The following is a 22354-nucleotide window of genomic DNA, read 5'->3' as shown; positions in this document are numbered from 1 at the left end:
TATTTACACCGATTTTTAGGAGAACACAGGAAGAAGCGCATTCATTCCCTCCTGTCAAAGTGATAGTATTGAGCACCAAACAGCGAGTGCCATGTCCCCTGTGTGTAGCATCACGTTTAGTTTACTCCTCTTAGCAACTCAGATCATGTAGGTACTATTCCACCTTCTCTCTAGTTTTAGCAGGGGAAATGTCAAAATTTACAGAGTAAACTGCTTGATTAGTCTTGTAGCTAGTAAAGTAGGGGAGTCTCATTTGGAATCTGATCTGTTTGCCTGCTGCGCTAGGTTCTTTGGCCCCATTCATTCCATTGCCTCTTTGGAAAAAGTTAAAAGAGATCTTTCCGAAGTAGGACAAATAATCTTAAGTAATTTCTTACTGCTCCAGCAATATAAAATTCAAATTTTGTGGTCTCTCCTTCGAAGGTGATTTTTTTCATCCCATATTTGCCTACCTCTCTCTGCCTACAGTCTTCCATTTGCACATCAATAAGCCAGAGTCCAGCCATTGTCTTTCTGCCTTCCTCTTGCTTGTGCTGCTTTCCTTCAGAGCACAGTTCTCAGATGCTGTTTTTGTCCCCTGGCCATCTTGCCTATCTTCTTACAAGGGAAAATTCTACTTTTTCTGGTCAACTTGAAAGTATGTAATTTCTCAACTACCTGGTTTTTTTTTCTTCTAGTTACAAAATAAATGAAAATTTAAATTCAAGTAGTTGTAGAAGTGTATACAGTAAGAAGTGACAGCCACTCCTGTCTGTAAACACACCACTAATAGTTTGAGAAGACCCTGATGCTGGGAAAGATTGAGGGCAGGAGGAGAAGGGGACGACAGAGGATTGAGATGGTTGGATGGCATCACCGACTCAATGGACATGAGTTTGGGTGAACTCTGGGAGTTAGTGATGGACAGGGAGGTCTGGCGTGCTGCAGTCCATGGGGGTCGAAAAGAGCTGGACACGAATGAGTGACTGAACTGAACTGATGTTGGATGATCTGCAGATCTTTTTCTCTGTACAAAAAGACATCTCTTTTATGTTCTATATTTAAACAATAATAAGACCGTATGATCATACTGTATGTTTTTTTTCTGTAATTTGCATGTAATACATGCAGCCTTCTGTATGGATATTTCATATTTTAGTCATTCCCTCTATGAAGGACATTTAAATTCCTTCTCATTTTTTTGTTAAGACAATTACTGGAATAAACAGCTTTGCACCTATTATATCCTCAAGCACTTTTGTAAGTTTTCACATAGAGTAGAAACTTTAGAAGTTGAAATTGCTGCCAAAAGGTATGCACATTCCAGATTTGTATAGGTTATTTTCTGACTGCTGTTCCAAAAAGTTATTCCCTGTATTTTAAAAGTATCCACCAGAATGTTCCTCTGTAAGAGGAAAAGCACTTAGAACCATGTCTTGCACAGAGTAACTGTTAATCTATGTTAAATGTTAAAGAGTGTAAATGAATTGCCACTAGAAAGGCTTTTAGAAAGCTATGTTCTAGCACATACCATATTTATTTATAGAGTCCTTATACTGCGCTTCACACTAGGTATTTAGGCTATACAGAGTTGACTCAATTCTTACATTCTTGGAGCTTGAAGTCTAAGTGAGAGATGAAATGGAGGTAGATGAATGAAATTAAGATAGGAAAGCACCTGTCTTAAATCTCATTTGTTCCTTTTTCTTAGCCACTTTTCATGGGGAAAAGTGCTCATCACATTGTTGTTGCTCAGTCATGTCTGACTCTTTGCAATCCCATGGACTGCAGCATGCCCGGCATCCCTGTCCTTCACTATCTCCTGGAGTTTGCTCAGGTTTGGGACAAGGTTTGAAGTAATCAGGTTAGGTTGCCTTTGTTGCACCTTGATACACACAAATTGTACTTTTTTTTTTTCCATTGATTTTTTTACAAATTTATATGGCCCAAAAATCACTGAAAGCCTTTCTGTCTCTCATTTACTCAGTTTCCACCTCATCCCCAGAAACTTGTGCTGTGTGCTGTGCTTAGTCACTCAGTCGTGTCTGACTCTTTGTGACCCCGTGGACTATAGCCTGCCGGGCCCCTCTGTCCATGGGGATTCTCCAGGCAAGAGTACTGGAGTGGGTTGTTGTGCCTTCCTCCAGGGGACCTTCCCAACCCAGGGATCGAACCCAGCTCTCCCGCATTACAAGCGGATTCTTTACCATCTGAGCCACCAGGGAAGCCCATGAATGCTAAAGTGGGTAGCCTATCCTTTCTCCAGGGGATCTTCCTCACCCAGGAATGGAACTAGGGTCTCCTGCATTGCAGGTGGATTCTTTACCAGCTGAGCTGCCAGGGGAGCCCCCAGAAACTTAGGTATATGTAAATAAATGTGAATTCCCAATATTTTAATATCCAACTTAAATAAAGTTATAAACTGGGTGTAAGATTTTTCTCCCTAATTTAGGGGTTGGTTATATTGGTTTCCAATGATCCATGATTTGTTGTGTATAAGGCATTAGGATTTTTAGTTCTCCATGGTTACTTTGCTTGAAAGAAGGACCAGAAGCCCCAGCATGTTTTCCTCAAAGGAGATGTCTGTGTTTATGTTATTTGCATTGTGTTGTTTTCCTTTGCTGAGCATGAAATCTGATCTTTATCATCATTTCATGACTCAATAAGCTTGCAAATGAAGACTTGTGGAGTGGTCCCATAACGTTCCTGTGTGCCATGACCTTGTTCTTGACTGGAGCTCTACTGTCCTCTTCCCCTGCAGCATGGGGATCATCGTGCTGGAGCTGTACTGGAAGCATGCTCCAAAGACCTGTAAGAACTTCGCTGAATTGGCTCGTCGAGGTTACTACAATGGCACCAAATTCCACAGAATCATCAAAGACTTTATGATCCAGGGAGGTGACCCAACAGGGACAGGTACAGTTAAGTCAGTGATAGTTTCTGAAATCTCATCCTGTTTATAACTGGGTATATGGCAACCAGAGCTCTCTTCCAAGTATCAGGGCCTGGGTTAGTTGATTCTGGCGACCACTTCTGCCCTTGCTACCACACACTCTTCCCCAAACACACGCATATGACGAGAAACCGGTCTTGACTCTTGAGCTTTACAGAGTTTCTCATAACTTCTATGTATTGCTTACTAAGAGCAAATAATATCTGCCTGAATTGTAGTAAGTAGCTCATGTGGTAAAGAATCCACCAGCAATGCAGGAGACCCCAGTTCCATTCCTGGGTCAGGAAGATCCCCTGGAGAAGGGATAGGCTACCCACTCCAGTATTCATGGGCTTCCCTGGTGGCTCAGATGGTAGAGTCCACCTGCAGTGCGGGAGACCTAAGTTCAATCCCTGGGTTGGGAAGGTCCCCTGGAGAAGGGCATGACAACCCACTCCAGTATTCTTGCCTGAAGAATCCCCATGGACAGAGGGGCCTGGTGGGTTGCAATCCATGAGGTCGCAAAGAGTTGGAACACAACTGAGCGACTAAGCACACAGTCTGGATAATCAGAAGAAAGATATTTGCAACGTTTTAAGGAAAAGAAAATAGTGGATTCTTTGATGCACTCATTTAAAAAATATTGAGTACCTACCTTGTGCCAGATCTGAGTTCGAGGGACATGGCTCAGAATAAAGGGAAAAAACCCTCCTGCTCCCAATAAAGCAGGAAAAGGATTCAGTGATAGGATTTTAGTGGAAAAGTCAGGGAAGTCCTGTCTGAGAAGGTGTGGTTGGAACAGGAATCTGAAGGAAGTGAGGGAATGAACCTTGTTATTGAGAGAAGAACATTCCAGTAGGTCCAGAGGCTGTGAGGTGGGAGTCCCTGTAGGAGATCAATTGGGACCTTGTAGGGCATAGTAGTAGAGACTTCGGGTGTTATTCTGAATAAGAGGGGAGCCATTAGAAGGTTTTGAGCAAAAGAGTGACACAATCTGACTTATTCTTTTAAAAGATCACTGAATTCTGTTTGGAGAATAGAGATGGGGCAAGAGTGAGAGCTGGGAACCAGTTAGAAAGCAGCTGTCGTCAGCCAGTCTCGATGTGGCTGGGACTTGCGTGATAGTAGAGATGGTGGTGAGAAGTGACTGGATTCAGGTTATGTTTTGATAGAAATAGAGCCAGTGGAATTTGCTGAGGTTGGAAAGAGGGAGGGGCAAGTGGGTGAGAGGAAGAGATGGTTAGGGATGACTTTAAGGTTCTTGACTTGAATTTAGTAAAATGGGAAAGCTGAGAGAACAGCATGTTTGGATGTGGACCAAGAATTTGGTTTGGGTTTTGGCCACTATGTTTGAAAGACTTGTCAGATCTTCGGTAGAATGAGTAATGGGATATGAGTGTGGAGTTCATGGAAAGGTCTAGGATCGAGGTACGAATTCGGGAGTTACCATCATTTAGGTGGAATTTATTACTGAAATCGGTAGATGCCAGCATTTATACCTTTCAAGGGCCCTTGCCTCTCAATCTGCATTTTCTCTGCTGATTCCTACTCCTGCTCTTTTCCCTTTAAGTCAGCTTGGGTCTCTCTGTGGCAGCTTTTTTTCCGTCTTTTTCTTCTTTGTCATTCTTAATTGTCCTTTGTTTATCCTTTATGACTAAGAGGCATTTTATTTTTTTGATATATATGGACACACTTCAAAATACAGAATATAAAAGAAAGTAGAAAAAAAGAACCAAAAAATCAGTCATAAGGGGGAATTTCCTGCTGGTACAGTGGTTTGGACTCCGTGCCTCCATCTCAGGGGCTTGGGTTTGATCCCTGGTTGGGGAGCTAAGATCCTGCAAGCCGCGCAATGTGGTCAAAACAAGAAAAATCACTCATAAGGATACCTCCTAAGGATCCCTAACCACCGTTAGCTATTTCCCCCAGTATCCTACCTCTCAGAAATAATGAACATTAGCTTTTGGTGACCATTATTCTAGACATCTTGCATTTTGGATACCTAGTTAAAAGGATGGAGCGCCAGCTAGATGGAAATAATTTTAAGAGAATTAGGCTATGTTATGAATACTGTTGTTTTTTAAAGAAAAAGTGTTGTATTTAATTTTGTATCTATTTAACAGAAAAGTTGACTTCTTGCTCTGAAAGATGAGGCAATTATACCTAAATTTCTACCCATTCCTCTTGTTTAGGGAAAACTTAGTTTTGTCTACCTCCTGTGTTGGGAAAAACTCAGTTCTACCCTCCTGGGCTTCTCCTTTACTTTTATGTGCTCGCACAGAACACTTTACTTCTTACACTTCTGGTCACCAAATATATGGAGTTTTCCTCCCCACATCAAGCAATTCCTTGGACACCAGCTGTGTTTGATTAATTTGCTAGAGCAGGCCACAGAACTCGGGGAAACATAAGTGCTTACTTACCAGTTTATTAAAGGATATGACAAAGAATACAGATGAACAGAGATGCTTCAGGTGAGATCTGGAAGCGTGCTGGAGATTGGAACTTCTGTCCTTGAGGAGTTGGGGTGCATCACCCTCCCAATGTGGATGTGTTCGTCTGCTTTGAAGCTCTCTAAAGCCTATACTACTGGGATTTTATGGAGGCTTCCTCCTGTGGGCATGATCAAGTATTAGCTCCATTTCTAGGCTTTCTCCTTCCCTCTCTGGAGAAGGGGCTGGGGCAGACACTGATAATTCTAACTTCTAATTATGACTTGGTCTTTCTGGCGACCAGCCCCCATCCAGGAGCCCCCCAGAGTCACCTCATTGAAACAAAAGATGGTCTTCGTGCTCTTATCACTTAGGAATTTATAAAGGTTTCAAGAGCTGTCTGTTAGGGACAGGGTCAAAGACCAAATATTAGAACAAGAAATACTCTTAGTGTTCTTATCACTTGAGAAATTACAAGGGTTTTAGAAGCCTTGTGCCAGGAACCGGGGGCAGGTATCTATATTTTTTTCCGTTATTTCACATCTGTCCTCCCTCCTTTGCTCCCAATTTTGTGTTAGTTTTGTTTTTCCTTATCAGAGTTTAGAGCGTTTTCTATACTGCACCCATGAGTCCTTCAGTTACAGAGTGGGTTTACATTTTCAGAGGGTTCAGCGCTCACCACTAGGCTTTTCTATTTGTAAGTACTAGAAGGCAGAAATGGCTTTTATTGCAAGGGCTGGAGGGTGTTATATTTTTTAATTCAATCATGTTTAACAATTTCTTCCAGTTAAAAAAAGACCATGACTATGTACACTTGGGCCAGACAAATTCCCTCAGATTTTTGCAGACAATTCTGCTCCATTGCCTTCTGGTTTAGAACATAGCTGTGGAAAATACTGAGGCCAGATTTGCTCCTTCCTTCAATACAGGGAAACATTTTTTTTTGTATTTCTGAATATTTTCTCTTTTATACTTACTGGATTTTCTATTTCATGGAACTGGTTTTTCTTTGTTTCATCACCTCCACCTTCCGTATCTGTCACATTTCTTCTGAGTAAGTGAGGTGATGTTTTTCTATTTTTTCCTGCACCCGCTGAAATAATCTCAGACCTTTACTCTGGCTTATTCAATTTTGAGTCATGTCTGTTCTGTTCTTTACTGCTCTGACTTATTTATTAGTGCTGTCTTCGTGTCATTTGGCTCTCAAACTTTGCAGAGAACTTGCTCTGCAATCTTTTCACCGTATCCTGTTGATTTATATTACCTTGTCTTTGAGCTCTTGTTTTGTTGAATTTTTCTTACTGTTGAAGCGTCTGTAGCTGCGACAGCCACGAAGAAGCCCTTCTTGGGTCATATTTTCTCCCTCCTTCCGTTTGTTGTGTATGTTCACACAGTCTCCGTGCCACTTCTTGTCGCCTTATCCATGCTTAGTGTCGGAACCTGCACTGAGCTTACCTTTTATTCGCTTGGGTACAGTGTAAGTGGACTCTCTTTGTCACTGTCCCCACCTATGTGGGACCAGCTACCTTTCCCATACCAAATACTCGGTTGCCAACTTCTGCTCTGTCTTCCCAGACTCCATGCTAGTGGTGTCCTTCTGCCCTGGGCCCTGGGCAGCCCTTGAGTGTAGCTGGAGCCAAGGAAGAAGCCTCATACCATTTATCATTCTCAGCTGTGTTTCCACAACAGAAGATAAATTAGCAAGAGAATAGCCTACAAATTCATTTCATATAAGTTGTGCATAACATTTCCTTTACAAGGAAATGGAGACCTGAAAAGGTCTGAGCGTTTCTATGCAAGCGTTGATTGAGTGGAAAGTTGTGGGAAGATGTTACCGGACAGAAGTGGGTATGAGTATGAGCTCAGTGTAGTAAACTAGGGGAGACGTAGCAAGGCTTGTTCATTCAGATTTCTCTTGATGTCCTTCTTTCTTGGAGGTAGGAATGTTCCGTTCCTCTGGGTGTACGAAGGGTGTCTCTCACTTGAGGGTCTTTATGCCCACTTCAGGGGAAGGTAAGAAAGTCCTTCCTGTACCTGCTATTTCTCAGATTCCTTCAACTTGAAATATTCAGTATGGAACCTTACTTTGGAGTAGTGTATCCTAATCCCCAATCATGGCCCTGTGTTCCTCCTGCCCACTAAGGTGGCCGTTGCTGGTAGCCTGACCGCCACCGCTGAATGCCTGTGGTGTGTGGGCTTCTCCTTAACTTCTTCAGGGCTATTCACCTACTCCCCTTGTTGGCTTCACAGAATTGGAGGGCATGTGTAATAATTCTCTGGGTGACGTGCCTCCTTTCCTGATTTCTCCTTTTAAGGAGTGCAGGAAGAAGAATCTCTTAATTCTTTCCTTGACTGACTTTTCAGAATCTTTGGAATAAGATTGTCTCTCTTTTCCAATTTGGTTTTTGCTGATGAATTTTTGACTTGGAAAGAGATTGAATTTTTGGGGTTTGCTTCATCCGTTATTGGAGGGGGCAGAGTCTAATTCTGCTTCACTCCACTTTCTTAGTCTGAAAATGTCCTGTCAACACGTTGATGTACTTCTTTCCTGTCTTCCTTCTCTCCTTTGTTACGAGATAAAATTTTAATTTATAACACCAGTAGAACTGAGAGTGTCCTTGATTAGTGTACAAGAATTGGAAGTGACTCAGATGTGAGTGCTCATATCAGAGCTTCCCAATATTTCTATACTTGGTTCTCAATCCTTCATAATGTCACACACATTTCCCTGATGTAATTTTAATGAAATTGAATCACTCAAAAGATTTCCAAATAATTGCATCCAACCTCAAGTATAGTGAGTAGTTGAGCTAAGCCTGCTGGCAGGCCTGTGACGGAAGGCAAGCAGGAATTGGGCCCTCCTGGGTCCTGAGTATGGACTGCTAGCTGATTAAGTAACACAAGATATGCTGCGCGTGGCATCCTGAGCTCCTCAGCAGGTCAATGAATCATTTCCATCCCCAACTGTCCCTCAGTCTGGCTTCTCTGTAACTATACTTTGCATGATCTTTCTGATACACCTTTGCCAGATGTTTTCTGAGTTCGGCTATCTTTGACCTCCTGTTCATTTTAAACCATCTTTTTCTTTTAAATCTCCCTTACTGTAATAATGCTGTGTGGAAAGCGCGCTTAGCCCTCTGAAAGTCTCCTGTGGCTTGTCTGCTGACCTCTTGTCTCCCCTCCCTGTGTGACCTGGCTCCCGTCAAGCTCTGCTTTCACTCTTCCCGCTCTGCACTTGGCCTCATGGTGCTCGCCGGCTGCCGTGATTGCGCTGATTAACTACACGCTGATTATGCTGTGCATCGCCCTCACTGATTTCATCTCACCTCTTAGTAGCTCCAGGAACACCTGAAATGTAAAGTGTTGAACAGCAAGCTCATTGTTACTTTTATTCATTTGATGAATGTTTGGTAAGAGTCTGCGGGGTATCCTGTACTATTCCAAGGTCTGTGAGGAGTATTTAAACATTAGAAGCCAAGGCATTTTTCTCTTCCTTGCAGAGCTCCCTGCCCTGCCAGGAAGACAAGGTACTCGTTATAAGAAACAACAGGAAAGTAATAACATGGAGTCTTCCCTCATAGCTCAGTTGGTAAAGAATCCGCCTGCAGTGCAGGAGACCCCGGTTCAAATCCTGGGTTGGGAAGATCCGCTGGAGAAGGGATAGGCTACCCACTCCAGTCATCTTGGGCTTCTTTTGCAGCTCAGCTGGTAAAGAATCCACCTGTAATGTGGGAGACCTGGGTTTGATCCCTGAGTTAGGAAGATCCCCCGGAGAAGGGAACAGCTATCCACTCCCTTATTCTGGCCTGGAGAATTCCATGGACCGTATGTCCAAGGGGTTGCAAAGAGTTGGACACAACTGAGTGACTCACTTTCAGAAAGTAATAATACAATAAATATGCACATTCATGGTTATACGCTTTCGGTTATCTATAGAACATAGGTTGGAATAATTCATAATAAGAGAAAAGTACAGTGGAAGTGGGACTGGAATGGGATGGAAGCATATTTTGAGGTGAGCCTTAAAGGAAATGTAGAATTTTAACTCTTGAGAGGACAGGGAAGGGCATTTTAGATTTCAGAATGAATGCAAAGAGGAGGTGCAAGGGAGAGAGGCCTCTGGGGTGTGAGGGAGAGCTGTCACCCCGGCATCGTGTCTCGCACTGGGACTGGCGGTGACGCAGCCCAACTACCTCTCCACACCCAGGACAGATGCCGGAAATGTGATTTCTAAGGCCCCTGAACTGTGTGTTTAAGGGATAGTAAGGGAGGACCAGTTAGGGACAGAGTGCAGAGTAGTAGGAGAGAGAGTAGGGTTTAGATCAGGCCAGTTCATGGAGATTCACAGACGGAAGTTCAGGTTTGATCCAGCATCATCAGGGACCATTTGGGATGCTTTGTAAGGAAAGTATGTGAGGACATTTAATCCACCCGTGGTCTGTGCAAGGTAATGTAGTGTTGGGGTGAACAGAGGGTTGTGGAGCCTGGTGGGCTTGGGGTTGAATCTTGGCTTCACATGAACACTTCTTAATTGTAGACAAGTTATGTAACCTCGCTGAGCTTCTTATCTGTAAATGGGGAGTGTGGTTATATGTACCTCATGGGGTTATTGTGAGTAGTAAATGAGCAGATGTTTGTAAAATGGTTAGCGCAGGCTTGATACAAAATACGAGCGCAGAAACATACGGTTTTTATTATTCATTTTGGTTATTAATTCATTTAACAAATGTCTGTTGGACTCCAGGCATTATTTTAAGAGCTGGGGATACAGTAATGACTAAGAAAGCCCTTGTGAAACTCATTCTAGTAGGAGAGAGTGAACAAATAAGTACATGTAGAAAAAAACGATGGATAAGGGGTAGAGCAGGGATTCTCAGTCTTGGCATCACTGACATGCTGGGCAGGGCAGTTCGTTGTTGTGGGAGTGTCCTGTGCCTTGTAGGATGTTTAGCTGCTTCCTGGACCTCTACCCCCAGATGCCAGTAGAATCCCTCAGTGTGATAAGCAAAAGTATCTGCACGTATTGTTCAGTGTCCCCAGGGGGCAGAGTGTCGCCTGGTTGAGAACCACTGGGATATGGAGAGAGGTGGTATTGTGGATAGTGTGATTAAGGAAGACCTCTGGGAGGTTATGTGAGTGGAGCTCTGGGTGAAGTAAAGTAGTGCGCCGTGAGACTGTCAGGGCCGGGCCATCCAGAGGGAGCAGCAGTCAGAGGCCTCAGTGCAGTGTGCTCTGCAAGAACAGCAGAGGCTGGTGCGGCTGGAGCAGGTGGCGAGGGCGAGAGTGGCGGGGGGCCCTGGAAAGTGTTGTAAGTTGTCGTGAAGACTTTGCATTTTGTCCTAAGTGTGGAGAAGTGTCACTGGAGGATTTTGAGCAGAGGTCTGCCATGATCAGACTTGTTTTAAAAGGATCCCCCTGAGTTCCACTTGGAGGATAGAGTAGTGAGGAAAGCTGGAGGCAGGGAGGCCAGTTAGATGGTTTCATTGTTGTCAAAGCTAAAGCTTGTGGTTTGGACTATGGTGATAGCGGTTCCCTGGGTGCTGGTCCTCTGGGAAGCACATGCCTGGATAGAGTTAGGAGGTCAAGAGATTTAATGGGGTAACACCTGTGAAAGATAAAGGGGTGAGGGAGCAAGGACTGGAAAGAGAAGTCGTCACGTAACAATGCAGGTCTAACATCTGTGATAGAGGAGAAGGAAGCAGAGAAGGGAAGCAGAGGAAAGTGAAGAGCTGTAGTAAAGGTGGGATATCAGGAAGGGCGGCAGCAGCTATGAGACGCTGCTCGCAGATCAGGCAGGGTGAGGCCTGACGACTGACTGTTGGACTTAATGACGACGTAGTGGTACCGACGACCTTGACAAGAGCCGTCTCCACGGAGTGGTGAAGGCAAGTATCTGGATGGAGAGCATCAAGAGGCCGGAGAAGGGGGGTGGAGTTTTTCTGGGAATTGATGCAGAGACATAGGGGGAAACTTGGAGACAGTGTTTGTTACTGTTGCCGTTTTTCCAAAATGGGAAATAGTAATACCATGCTTTTATGCTGATAGGAATGATGTACTAGAAAGTTGATATAGGACAGCGGAACATCGGAGTTGCAGAGTTTTTTAAAGGTGAATGGGCTTGATTGGTGTGTGGTGGTAGGATAATCATTTGGACAGTTTGAGTGTATTAATAACGGAAGAGGGAAAGTAAATGGGTAGAGATGTAGGAAGGAAAGAGAATTTGGTGGTGAAAATATGTGCAAGTTCTCATCTTTTTCTCAGTGAAATAAGAAGCAAAGTTACCCACAAAGAGCAAGGAGCAGCCAGGGAGTATTGGAGGTTTGAAGACGAACTAGAATAAGTTCAGGCAGACTGACTCCCAAGGTGGATCATGATCTACAGTCACCTCTCACAGAAGATGTTCAGATTACCTCAAAGGGGGCTCATCATCACTGATGCCGCTCTGTGTGCTTCATGTTATATATCACATGGTTTATATATCACATGCATGCTCTCATTTAATTCTTGTAACAGTCCTATGAAATGTATGAAATATAATTCTATGAAATATAATTTCTACTACTATTCCTGTTTTACAGACAAGGAAACTGAGGTTTAGAGAGGGTAAGTGTCTTGCTTAAGGTTGCACAACTAGTCTGCGGTGAAGTGGGACCCAAAATCCAGATCTCTTTGACCCCAAAGGCAAGTGAGCCTGAGAGGACTCTTATCTTAAGAACGTAAAGCTTCTTGGGAACTGTAGTGTCATTTGCTGTGTTAGATCTGGTATCTGGCATTTGCCCTGGCAATCCACTAGCAGCCCCACTAGTCAGCTTCCCCTTCCTACTGTTAACTAACCAAGTGGTTGTATCAGTTTCGGATCCTTTTGGCTGCAAGTAACAGAAAACCACGGAGGCTTTGTTTTTTTCATGTGACAGTATGTCTGGAGTTAAGCAGTTGCGGGCGTTGGTTCCCCTGCCCAGTGGAGTTGTCAGGGATCCAGGCTTGCTGGATCCACTCCTCCATTCTTAGTGCTTTGGCCTTTGGTACCAAACTTGTCTTATGGTTGCAAGATGGCTGCCGTTGCTGCTGACATCACCTCTGCTTTCCAAGGAGGAAGATGAGAGACAGAGGAGTCTCCCTTTTTGTCAGGAAAGCTGTAGCTTTCTTAGAAGCTCTATTCAGTGGCTTCCGTATACGTTAGTAAGTCAGAATTGGGTCATCTGGTCACCCCTAGCTGCAAAAGGGACTGGTCAGTACCTGCCTTTTTTGTCTCTGAGGTTGAGGCAGGCTGTGGAGAAGGGGTTGGAAATGCTCAGAAGACAGCTTCAGTATCTGTTAGAGGCTTCCTTGCTGAAAGAGAGGCTTTGATTGGATTGTGGTTAGTCACCTTCTCGTGTCAAATGCCCCAAGCAGAGCTTTCACACGGGCCTCCTAATGAGTAAACTGGCTGACCTTTGGCTGCTTTAGGGCTGGATATTGATCCATGATCCCATCAGCTATGGGAGAGGTGGGGACAGGTAGCACCAAGTTTGGTGATCTTTGTGTGGGAGACCACTCTGCATGTCTCAGATGCCACTTCAGTTCATCTTGAGAGGTTTCTGTAGTCGGTGAGGAGCAGGAGGAACAGACATCAGAGGACTTTTGGGAATAAGAAAGGATTTATGTTTTGTTAGTTTTAAGAAACAGAAAGCACAGGTCATATGGAAACAGTTTAAGGAATTTCAACTGCAAAAAAATTCTTTGTGCCAGAAGATCCCATTAAAAGAGTGAAAAAAGTAAACTGGAAAAAAATACTTGCAAAAGCATTCACTGACAAAGGATCAGTATCTAGAATAATCCTACTAGTGAAAAAAAAAATACACACACACACACACACACATTGTAAAATGTCAGACCACTCAGTTGAAATGTGGCTATTGACAGAGGAGGAAAGCTAAATAACCACTAAACATGAAATTTTGCATAGCTCCAGGGAAACGCAGTTTAAAACACAAGAGAGCTGACACACATTAGAAAGCCTGGCAAAAGGACCTCAGGCAGTGAGAGTGAGAGCACTAGGGGGCGGTGCACATTGGGGCCACATCTGACAAGATAGTTGGGGAAATGTAGTAACGGTGAAACGCTCATAACCTGTGAGCCTGCACGTCCCCCAGTGAGGTATCATCCCTGAACGCTCCTGCACTTGTGTTCGGGAGACAGTAGAAGAATGGTTATTGCAGCATAGTTTATGATAGCAAAAACATGGGCAAGATCCTAAATATCCATCGCCATGAGAAAAGATAAGATTGCAGTGTAATCAGAGCTGCCTGGAACAAAATGGATGAATATCACTTACAGTGTGAGCCAAAAAAAGCTAATTGCAGAAGAATATATAGAGTATTGGAGAAGGAAATGACAACCCACTCCAGTATTCTTGCCTGGAGAATCCCATGGACAGAGGAGCCTGGTGGGCTACAGTCCATGGGGTCGCACAGGGTCGGACATGGCTGAGCGACTTAGCATAGCACATTTATATAAACTTAAGAGCATGCAAACAACAGTATCCTTGTTTAGGGATGCAGACAATATGTAGTAGAAAAGAAAATGCACAGAAATTACAAATTCCTGGTCAGAATAGTATCTGAGAGGAAAGTGAGCCCACAGCCCTTGTTAGCTCTTGGGGAATAGCGGAGTTGAGAGAGGGAAATGGGGTGGGGGGTGTGTGCTTGGGGTCTTTGGGTCTGAAACCGTCTGGTGTCATTTCAGGAAGTTCCAAAGAGTTCCCAGTACCACAGTTCTTTACATCTCAGCACGGAAAGAATTCAGTGAGAGGCAAAGAGATATAGATAAGTGATTTATTAGAATAGGACGCTTGTGTGGTTTACAGGTGGGCAGGCGAGGGGTTGCCACGTCCTGAGAACTTGCTGGGCTACAGTTTTATAATCAAAGGAAAAGCGGGGAGCCAGGGGAAGAACTTTTTTTGTCTTTTCTGAGTAGACGTTATGTTTCTATCATCAGTTCCTCCTCCAGGTTGCATAGGAAATTTTTTCATCCCTATATGGTCAAGTTAGGTCCACAAATTACTGTGCATTTTATGTGTACAGAGAGCGCGTCCTGGGGCTCATTAACTTACTGAGCTTACTGGGCAGGATGTGGGGCTAATGCCACTGTTGTTTAGGGGCAGGTCTCATGCTTCTAAGCAAGCCTGCTCTTTATTGTTAACTTGCAGGGGTCTCCCATGTTTTTTCTACTTAGAGTCCCCTGATGGGGTTAATTACTTAATCACCTACTTTGTCCCTTTACTCTGTCCCTATCAGACTCCCGTATTTTCTTTCTTTCTTCTTTTTCTTTTTATTTATTTGGCTACACCAGGTCTTAGTTGCGGCATGCAAACCCTCAATTGCAAATTCTCAAATGTGGGGATCTAGTTCCCTGAACAGGGATTTGAACCTGTGCCTCCTGCATTGGGAGTGAGGAGTCTAGCCACTGGACCTCTAGGGGAGTCCCTGCACACTTTTATTCCTTGAGAGGAGGGTGCACAGTTGTTTGTCATATTACTCTCTGTATTATGTCTGAAATATTACATATTTTGAGTAAATATGTGAAAGAGAGGACTGAAGAGTGAAAGAACTTGGAGAGTAGAGTGTGGAAACAGGCCTGTGCTTGTGCCAGAGGAGCCCACAGTGCATTTTGACCGCAGAGCTTCCTAGTTGTTGGCTTTGTTTGTGATCATTGACCTGTTGTGCTCTTGCACCAGACAACTCTTTAATTACTCCTGTCCTCCTACCGTCTCTGCCCTATTCCACATGCCCAAAGGAATGCTTTGATTGGAATTATTTGTCTTTCTGACATTTTGCTGCAAACCCTACTGAACTGAATTAAGTTATGAAAAGATAACATTATGACTAAACTGTCTTCATGGCCCGAAGTACTTGTCAAACTATGTACTGGTCAAACTATGCCTAGTGAGTAAAAAGGGGCCTCCAGGCCCTTTCTTCTCATCTCCTGGTTGCTTAAACTCCAGGCTTCATCTACGAGGCTCTGGCAGTCCTTGACTTGCAGAGATCATACTTCCGAGCTGCTGAACTTCACCCTCAGCTTGCTCATTCAAGCCCTGGGGGTAGGGCTTGACCTGGATTTGTCCCCATAGCCCTGTTTCTCCTCTTTCATCTTCAGCCCTAGCCCTGCAGCTAACCCCCCTACCTTCACCCCAGGCTCAAGCAGGAACCTTGACCCTGTAGTCAGAGGGAATGTATTGGTTATATAAATGCTGTTTGGAGGTATACTGACAAGATGGGATTTTTGGAATGAATCTTTACATAGTTTGGTAGCTCAGTAATTTTCCAGAAGCTTAGGTAGCCTGGGCCAGGTGGGAGGTTTCCCCAACTCTGTTAGGATTCACCCCCATGCCTCTACATGAGAACAGTGTTTCCTTCCTGAACCGGGGGCTGTGACACGCTCCCTGTGGTGGAGCATCCTAAAAGATAAAGCAAAGGATTTTTTTTTTTTTTTACCATGGAAACATCTTAGCAGGGCCCAGGGCTCTCTGGGGGTGGACATGGTGCTTTAACATGCTACTTTCACAGCAGGCTGTAAAAGAAAGTGAGCTCCCTGCCTCTGGCCAGTTTCCTGGCTGCCAGGCAAGCAGAATAAGCTGGTAAAATCCACTGTTCACTGTGTTTCAGGATGTTTTGTCTTGACTGGTCAACTTGAAAGTGAAAGTCACTCAGTCATGTAAGACTCTTTGTGACCCCAGGACTGTACAGTCCATGGGATTCTCCAGGCCAGAATACTGGAGTGGGTAGCCTTTTTCTTCTCCAGGAGATCTTCCCAACCCAGGGATTGAACCCAGACCTCCCACATTGCAGGCAGATTCTTTACCAGCCGAGCCATAAGGGAAGCCCAAGAGTACTGGAGTGGGTAGCCTATCGCTTCTCCAGCAGATCTTCCCAAACCCAGGAATTGGACCAGGGTTTCCTGCATTGCAGGTGGATTCTTTACCAGCTAAGCTATCAGGAAAGCCCCGAGAAGCCAAAATAGTTCAACAAGGCATACGGTTGACTAAATAATTGATTAGGAAAGTTATCTCCTATTAGGACATTTTTTCCTGTGGTAAATTCTTATTTAACATATCATTTTTTTCTAACAATAAACCTGGGTGCCCAGCATAGCAAGAGTATGGACTGTTGTATCAATAATATAAATAATGTGGTGGTGGTTACCAGCAAATTGTTCCCAGTGCCATGTTTCTTCATATCCTCCTTATGTTGTAGCCACATGTTCCGGGAAACAAACTCACTCAGAAAGACAATGCAGATAGTGGAGTGCAGTTTGTTACACCGGCAGGCCCAAGGCAGAGGGACCCCGACCAGTTTTTGTGAAAACTTTATATACCCTAAGTGTACTTGTTCAAACCCACCTCCCCAAATTCCTTGAAACTAGTCTGGACAAGGTAAAAGAGAGATACGATCAAAGTTAACCCATGATTTATGTGTCACAAGACTAGATAAACAATGGATATTTATCAATAGCCCTGTGGTCATATCCCTATAAACATAATGGAATTTACCACTTTGTTCTGTTACAGAGATAATTAGCATATTCTTTTAGGCAATGGAGAGTCCAAGTACAAGTCTTGAGGCTCTTTTATCCGGGGGTCTGATTTTCCATTGGTGTGCCATTTCTATAGACACCGGGCTCAGAGTTCAGAGTCCACTGGGAGGGTGACCATGCGTGTAGCCTAATGTTCGCAGCCTGGCCTGAGATGGAGTCCAGCTCTGCCTGTCTCCTCCTTCACTTACAGTATGTGGCCTGTCCTCTTAAAGAATTCTGCTTACTGTAATATTATTATTTTCTGCCACATTGCCACTTAGCACTGTCCCTTTTTCTCCTTAAGCTAGTTATCTGACTTAAATGATTCTTTTTCCCCTTCATCTAGGTTAAGGTAGTGAATAGGTTTCAATTCTTATGCCATCTCTGATCCATTGAAAATAGCTGTCTGGAGTTGTGGGTGGGTACAGATTCAGAGGCCAATCTGAGCTCTGCAGGGAAAAATGCTGATTAATTAGCAATGTCTGTGACGGGCACAGGCTTAGGTCTTAGACCACTCCTGTCTGAAGTACTCATAAAAATGTAAAAAATTAAGAAAGCTCTTAACACGTCAAGTCATGAATGGTGGTTATTGTAGATTGTTAGATTCAGGAGAATTTGCTATTCCTTTGATAATGATCTATGTTTTCTGTATTTTGACAGTGAACATGTATTACTTTAATAAGCAGGAAAAAAAAACCAGTGTTATTTTGAAGAGAAACGTCCTACCTAAATGAAACTGGTGATTTGAATGTGCTGTGTCAGTGCTTGATTCTGCTGCTGGGCTGTGTGGTTGCAGTGTACTTAGCGGGCGGCTGGGTGTGCGCGGTGATCTTCCTTTCCCGTACTCCAAACAATCTTTTGGCCCTGGACCGTAGTTCTTGTTGTGTGGTGGGATGTGAGACTGACTGACTGGTTTCCCATCTTCTAACTGGCAGGTCGAGGTGGTGCGTCTATCTATGGCAAGCAGTTTGAAGATGAACTTCATCCAGACTTGAAATTCACAGGTAAGTGTATGATCTGGCTGGACTGGGTAGGAAGAGGGAGTGGATTTTAAAAGCTCACTCTTTTGGCAGTGATTCAGGGTGACTGCCTGACGCCATGGCGTGGTGCCATGTAGCTGCCCAGCTGCAGCGCCCCAAAGAGCTCTGGCCGATTAGAGAAAGCGGCGCCTCTCGGAGTCCTGAGTGATTCAGAGCACTGGTCTGAGTGATCTCAATTCTCACTGCTTGTTGAATGTTGCAAGAAAGCAAAAGATTCTGCAAAGAAGCAGGAGACCTTCCTGGATTTTTGAGGGGAATTGAGAACCTGGTCCAGCAGTTAGCAGGGATCATGATGGATATAAGCTGAGGAATAGGTGAAGACAGGGCTTCCCTGTGGGCTCAGAGGGTAAAGTGTCTGCCTGCAATGAGGGAGACCTGGGTTTGATCCTCGGGTCAGGAAGATCCCCTGGAGAAGGAAATGGCAACGCGCTCCAGTACTCTTGCCTGGAAAATTCCATGGATGGAGGAGTCTGGTAGGCTACAGTCCATGGGATTGCAAAGAGTCGCACATGACTGGGCAGCTTCACTTCAGGTGAAAACAAGGAAGAGGAGGCCATTGGGGTAGTCCAGTTGTCAGTCTCTGTGCGAGAGTAGAGAGCCTGCCCTGAGGGCAAGATTGTCCAGTTGGGTGCTTGGTGTGGCTTCTTTCTATCCCTAGGCTGGTATAGCAGGTCCAGGCTGGAGTGTCAGGGTTACTCATACTCTTTCCTCTTCCTTTTTGCCACCAGGGGCTGGAATTCTCGCGATGGCCAATGCAGGGCCTGACACCAACGGCAGCCAGTTCTTTGTGACCCTGGCTCCCACCCAGTGGCTTGATGGCAAGCATACCATTTTTGGCCGTGTGTGTCAGGGTATAGGCATGGTGAATCGAGTTGGAATGGTGGAAACAAACTCCCAGGACCGCCCCGTGGACGATGTGAAGATCATTAAGGCATACCCTTCCGGGTAGACTTGCTGCCCTCTCGGCCACACCCTGGTCTTCAGAGATGGCCCCAACAAACCAGTTTGCAGATGACCTAGAATGACTCATAACTCTAAACTTCATTTTGGCCTTGCAAATCTGAGGCACTGAGGAGGCCTGGGGTCTTGGGTGAGTTAGAGATGGAAGTATATTTTGATCAGATGCTTCTTTTCTCTTCCCCAGTGCCTGCGTTGACTGAGCATTTGCAGAAATGCTCTTACACGATCTTTCACAGATAGCTGCTCACTGCACATGACCCACACTGCTCCTTCTCGTGTGTGTCTGCTTTATGTACTTCAAACAAAGTGAAGCCAACTCTGTCATTTCGCAGTGCCTAACAACCTCTTGTAGAAATTTATATTCTGGCCTACACTGCAGTCTTTAGTGGCTGACAGCCATAGAATTCAAAACCAAGTAGTGTCTATCAGCCTTCTTAACTGTGTGCGCCCCCTATTTCGTCTCTTGCATTTGTTCTTCCAGGGATTGTATGCATCTCTGTATATATTTTTCCTCTCAGAACATCAACACTGCTGTTTCTGACACTTAGACATCCCACGCAAAGCCACTTTGAATTTTTGCCAAATGAAAAATGCATCCAACAATCAAGTTTCTAAGAAGGTGTCAAGTGGGGAATGATAATGTGTAATAATCGAGAAATGAATTTATTAAAAAGAAGCAGGCGCATTGACCATTTTTTCTCCAGGAAGGAGTAGAAATCTGTAGTGAGCATAAAGGCAGACTGTGAGTTCTCCTTAAAAAAGCAGTATTCTCATAAAGGAGAAGCACCACTTAAGTTTTTTTAAACTAAGACTTAAGAGAAATTAGGTAAGAGAGTTTATATGTATTTTTTTAATCTTTGTAATTTTTTTTAAGGAGGGAGTGGTGAGGGAAAGGAAGTTAATACCTATGGAATGCATAGAAACTTCCAAAATAAAATGCCATTGATGGTTGAAATCACTGCTGTAGTCTGATCTTAAACATTGTACGAGGTTCTAACAGCCATTCGGACCTCTGAATCATCTCAAGTAGTACTTATTGTAGGACTGATGTTTAGGCTTTCATATCATTTTAGGTTTGGGGATCTCTAGTAGATTTCTGCCATCCAAGAGGAGGTTTGACTTTTAAATGGAGGTACCAGAGAAGGAAGTTAAGTGATGTCGACCAGCATTTCTGAGTGAGGGGGACGCCCCTGTGGATTAACCACGTGGATGTGCTGAGATACCTGAACCAATAGGTGAACTTGCAGGAGATACACCCGCGTGTCATCATGAACTCAGGGGCAATGTGTGATGTAGTATTTGCTTTCTTAAATGGATAGCTCCTTGACTGAAAGAGGATTACAGCTTAAATGTTCCTCCTGATCCCTCTCTGATTTTGGAAATGGTGATTTACTTTATGGAATGGCCAAACAAGGTTCTGTTCCTCAGGCTTTCCCCATGCACATCTTTCTCTTTTCTCTCAATGACAAGAAAGCAAAACCCAATAACAAACTATGTAAATGACTCTGTAACCTCCCAGAGATGGTTTTAGGGTACAGAATTCTATTGTAGGAAAGTAGAAATACATTTCTTTCAGCTTGGACTGGGTGGACATAATTGGATCCTCCTCTGGGAGCAAGGAATAAGACGCTCTACCACTCACCTTCCAGAATTATAATCCTGAAAATCCCTGTTTTCACCCAGGTCATGGGAGTGGTGGAAATGTGTTTTGGCTACTTTGAGAAGTAAACAAGGTTGTGATTACGTTGGGAAGAGAGCCACACAGGCACAGTTCCTTGTTTCTGGATGAGTATACCACACGTATGCCATGGTGATCATACATGCAAGCACATGCCAGTTTTCAGAAAGGATGTGACCTCAAAGAGTAAAACTTGAACTGAGTCACAGTTTCTAGTAATTCTGCCAAGTAGCCAGAGATGTAGAAATTCCTGATTCTATGTAAAGGGAGCTTGTGTAAAAGGAATCCTGGTTGACCCTTTTGTCATATGAATGTTCACATCCTCTCTGGAGAAGTACAGTTAGGACAAGTCTCATGGAAGTGGGATGTGCTGGGACACAGCTCATTTCAGTCACAGCTCAAATAGATCAAGATGAGGGTAGGTTATGTGGAGAACGCAGAATGAGTTTGTAACTTAGATGGAGATTAATGAAATAGGTCATGTACCCAGACTGAAAAGTGCATAGTCCCCACGGGGTCTAGCCCAAGCTTCTCACACTTTGCCACACAGAAGAATCACTGGGGAGCCTGCCCTTAGAAAGCGGATCCAGATTCAGCATCTGGCCAGAGATTTCTGCGTCTCTGACCAGTTTCCAGGTGATGGTGATTGCTGGTCCAGAGACCACACTTTGAGTAGTGAGAGGCTAACTCTCACGTTTGCCCATCATGATATTGGGGCAAGGGGGCGGTTCTTAAGGGCATGGGCAGTCAGGACGTTAACCTTTTCTTCTGCCTCCTAGACCAGTAGTGTTCTCAGAAGATTAAGAAGATTGAAGGGATTCAAAGCACAGGGTGAGCTTTACCGGCTCTTGGCTTTGGCAGCTAAGGTGCAGCTTTAAGAACCAGTGCCCTTCCACCTTCCATTCCCATTTAGTGTACCATGGACATCAGACCACGTGTGACCCTGAGATCCTGTGGGCACCAGAATGACTAAGATGGTATGATTTAGTAGACATCACAGAAAGGCAGGGATATGTCGTCATCGGTCATGACACTGAGGGTAAAGGGCTCTGAAACCAGACTGCCAGGCCTCAGAGCCCAGCGTCACCACTCAGCAGAAGTATGATGAACATGTTCCTTAATCTCTCTGTGCCTTGGTTTAGTGGTCCTTACCTCTTAAGGCTGTTGTGAAGATTAAATGAGCTGGAGCAAATACTCAGAACAGGGATGGGCCTTTGGGAAACAGCTGTCCTTCACACCGGTGGTCCTCGAAGCCACCGCACACCTCTCCTGCCTCTTCACCCCAACATTTCAGCGGCCTGAGGTTGCACATCGCTCCCTCCCACCAGGCTAAACTCCAAGAGCAAAAACCCTTGTCTTATTCCTCTCTGGGAGCCCCCTCAGCACCTTATGCAATTCTTTGAGAGGTTATTACTGAATAAATCAAATTAAAAATTGTTCTCTGTCAGGAAAAGGTTGAGATCCATTTGCAGAAATAGCTTTACCAACCCAAGCTTTAGCTTGTACGGCAGCAAAGCCTTTCCACTAAGCCCTGTGGAAGTCCTCAGCTTGATTTATTTTTGGATTGCGTCTCCAGAATATGTCAAAATAGCTTTCCCTGCACACGGGAAACGATTCCTACCCCCAGATCCTCGAGCCAATCCGAGCTGTCACTGTGGCCCCTTCTGGCACTACATTCTTGCAACGTGTGGAGGAGGAAACACTGAGAAGCGCATTTGTGTAAGTGGCAGAGTTTACTGCCTACAAAGCCCTTCAGGGTCTCAGAGCCCTGTTGCCTGTAGGG

General features: G+C 44.4%; 1 protein-coding gene across 1 annotated transcript in view; it reads left to right on the top strand.

Annotated features, from left to right (window-relative positions):
- PPIL1 (peptidylprolyl isomerase (cyclophilin)-like 1) overlaps window positions 1-19848 on the top strand; it is a 20663-nt gene extending 815 nt beyond the window's left edge. Inside the window, exons 2-4 of the mRNA XM_010848670.1 lie at window positions 2741-2895; window positions 17829-17897; window positions 18662-19848. Coding sequence (XP_010846972.1) covers window positions 2741-2895; window positions 17829-17897; window positions 18662-18882 — 445 coding nt within the window. The 3' untranslated portion in view covers window positions 18883-19848. The remainder of the gene's footprint in view (window positions 1-2740; window positions 2896-17828; window positions 17898-18661) is intronic.
- The last annotated feature ends 2506 nt before the right edge of the window (window positions 19849-22354 follow it).

Source organism: Bison bison, unplaced genomic scaffold (assembly GCF_000754665.1).
Source record: "Bison bison bison isolate TAMUID 2011002044 unplaced genomic scaffold, Bison_UMD1.0 scf7180017864270, whole genome shotgun sequence".
Taxonomy (NCBI): domain Eukaryota; kingdom Metazoa; phylum Chordata; class Mammalia; order Artiodactyla; family Bovidae; genus Bison; species Bison bison.
Note: the sequence above shows the minus strand (reverse complement) of the source record. Positions and strands in the feature narration are given on the sequence as shown.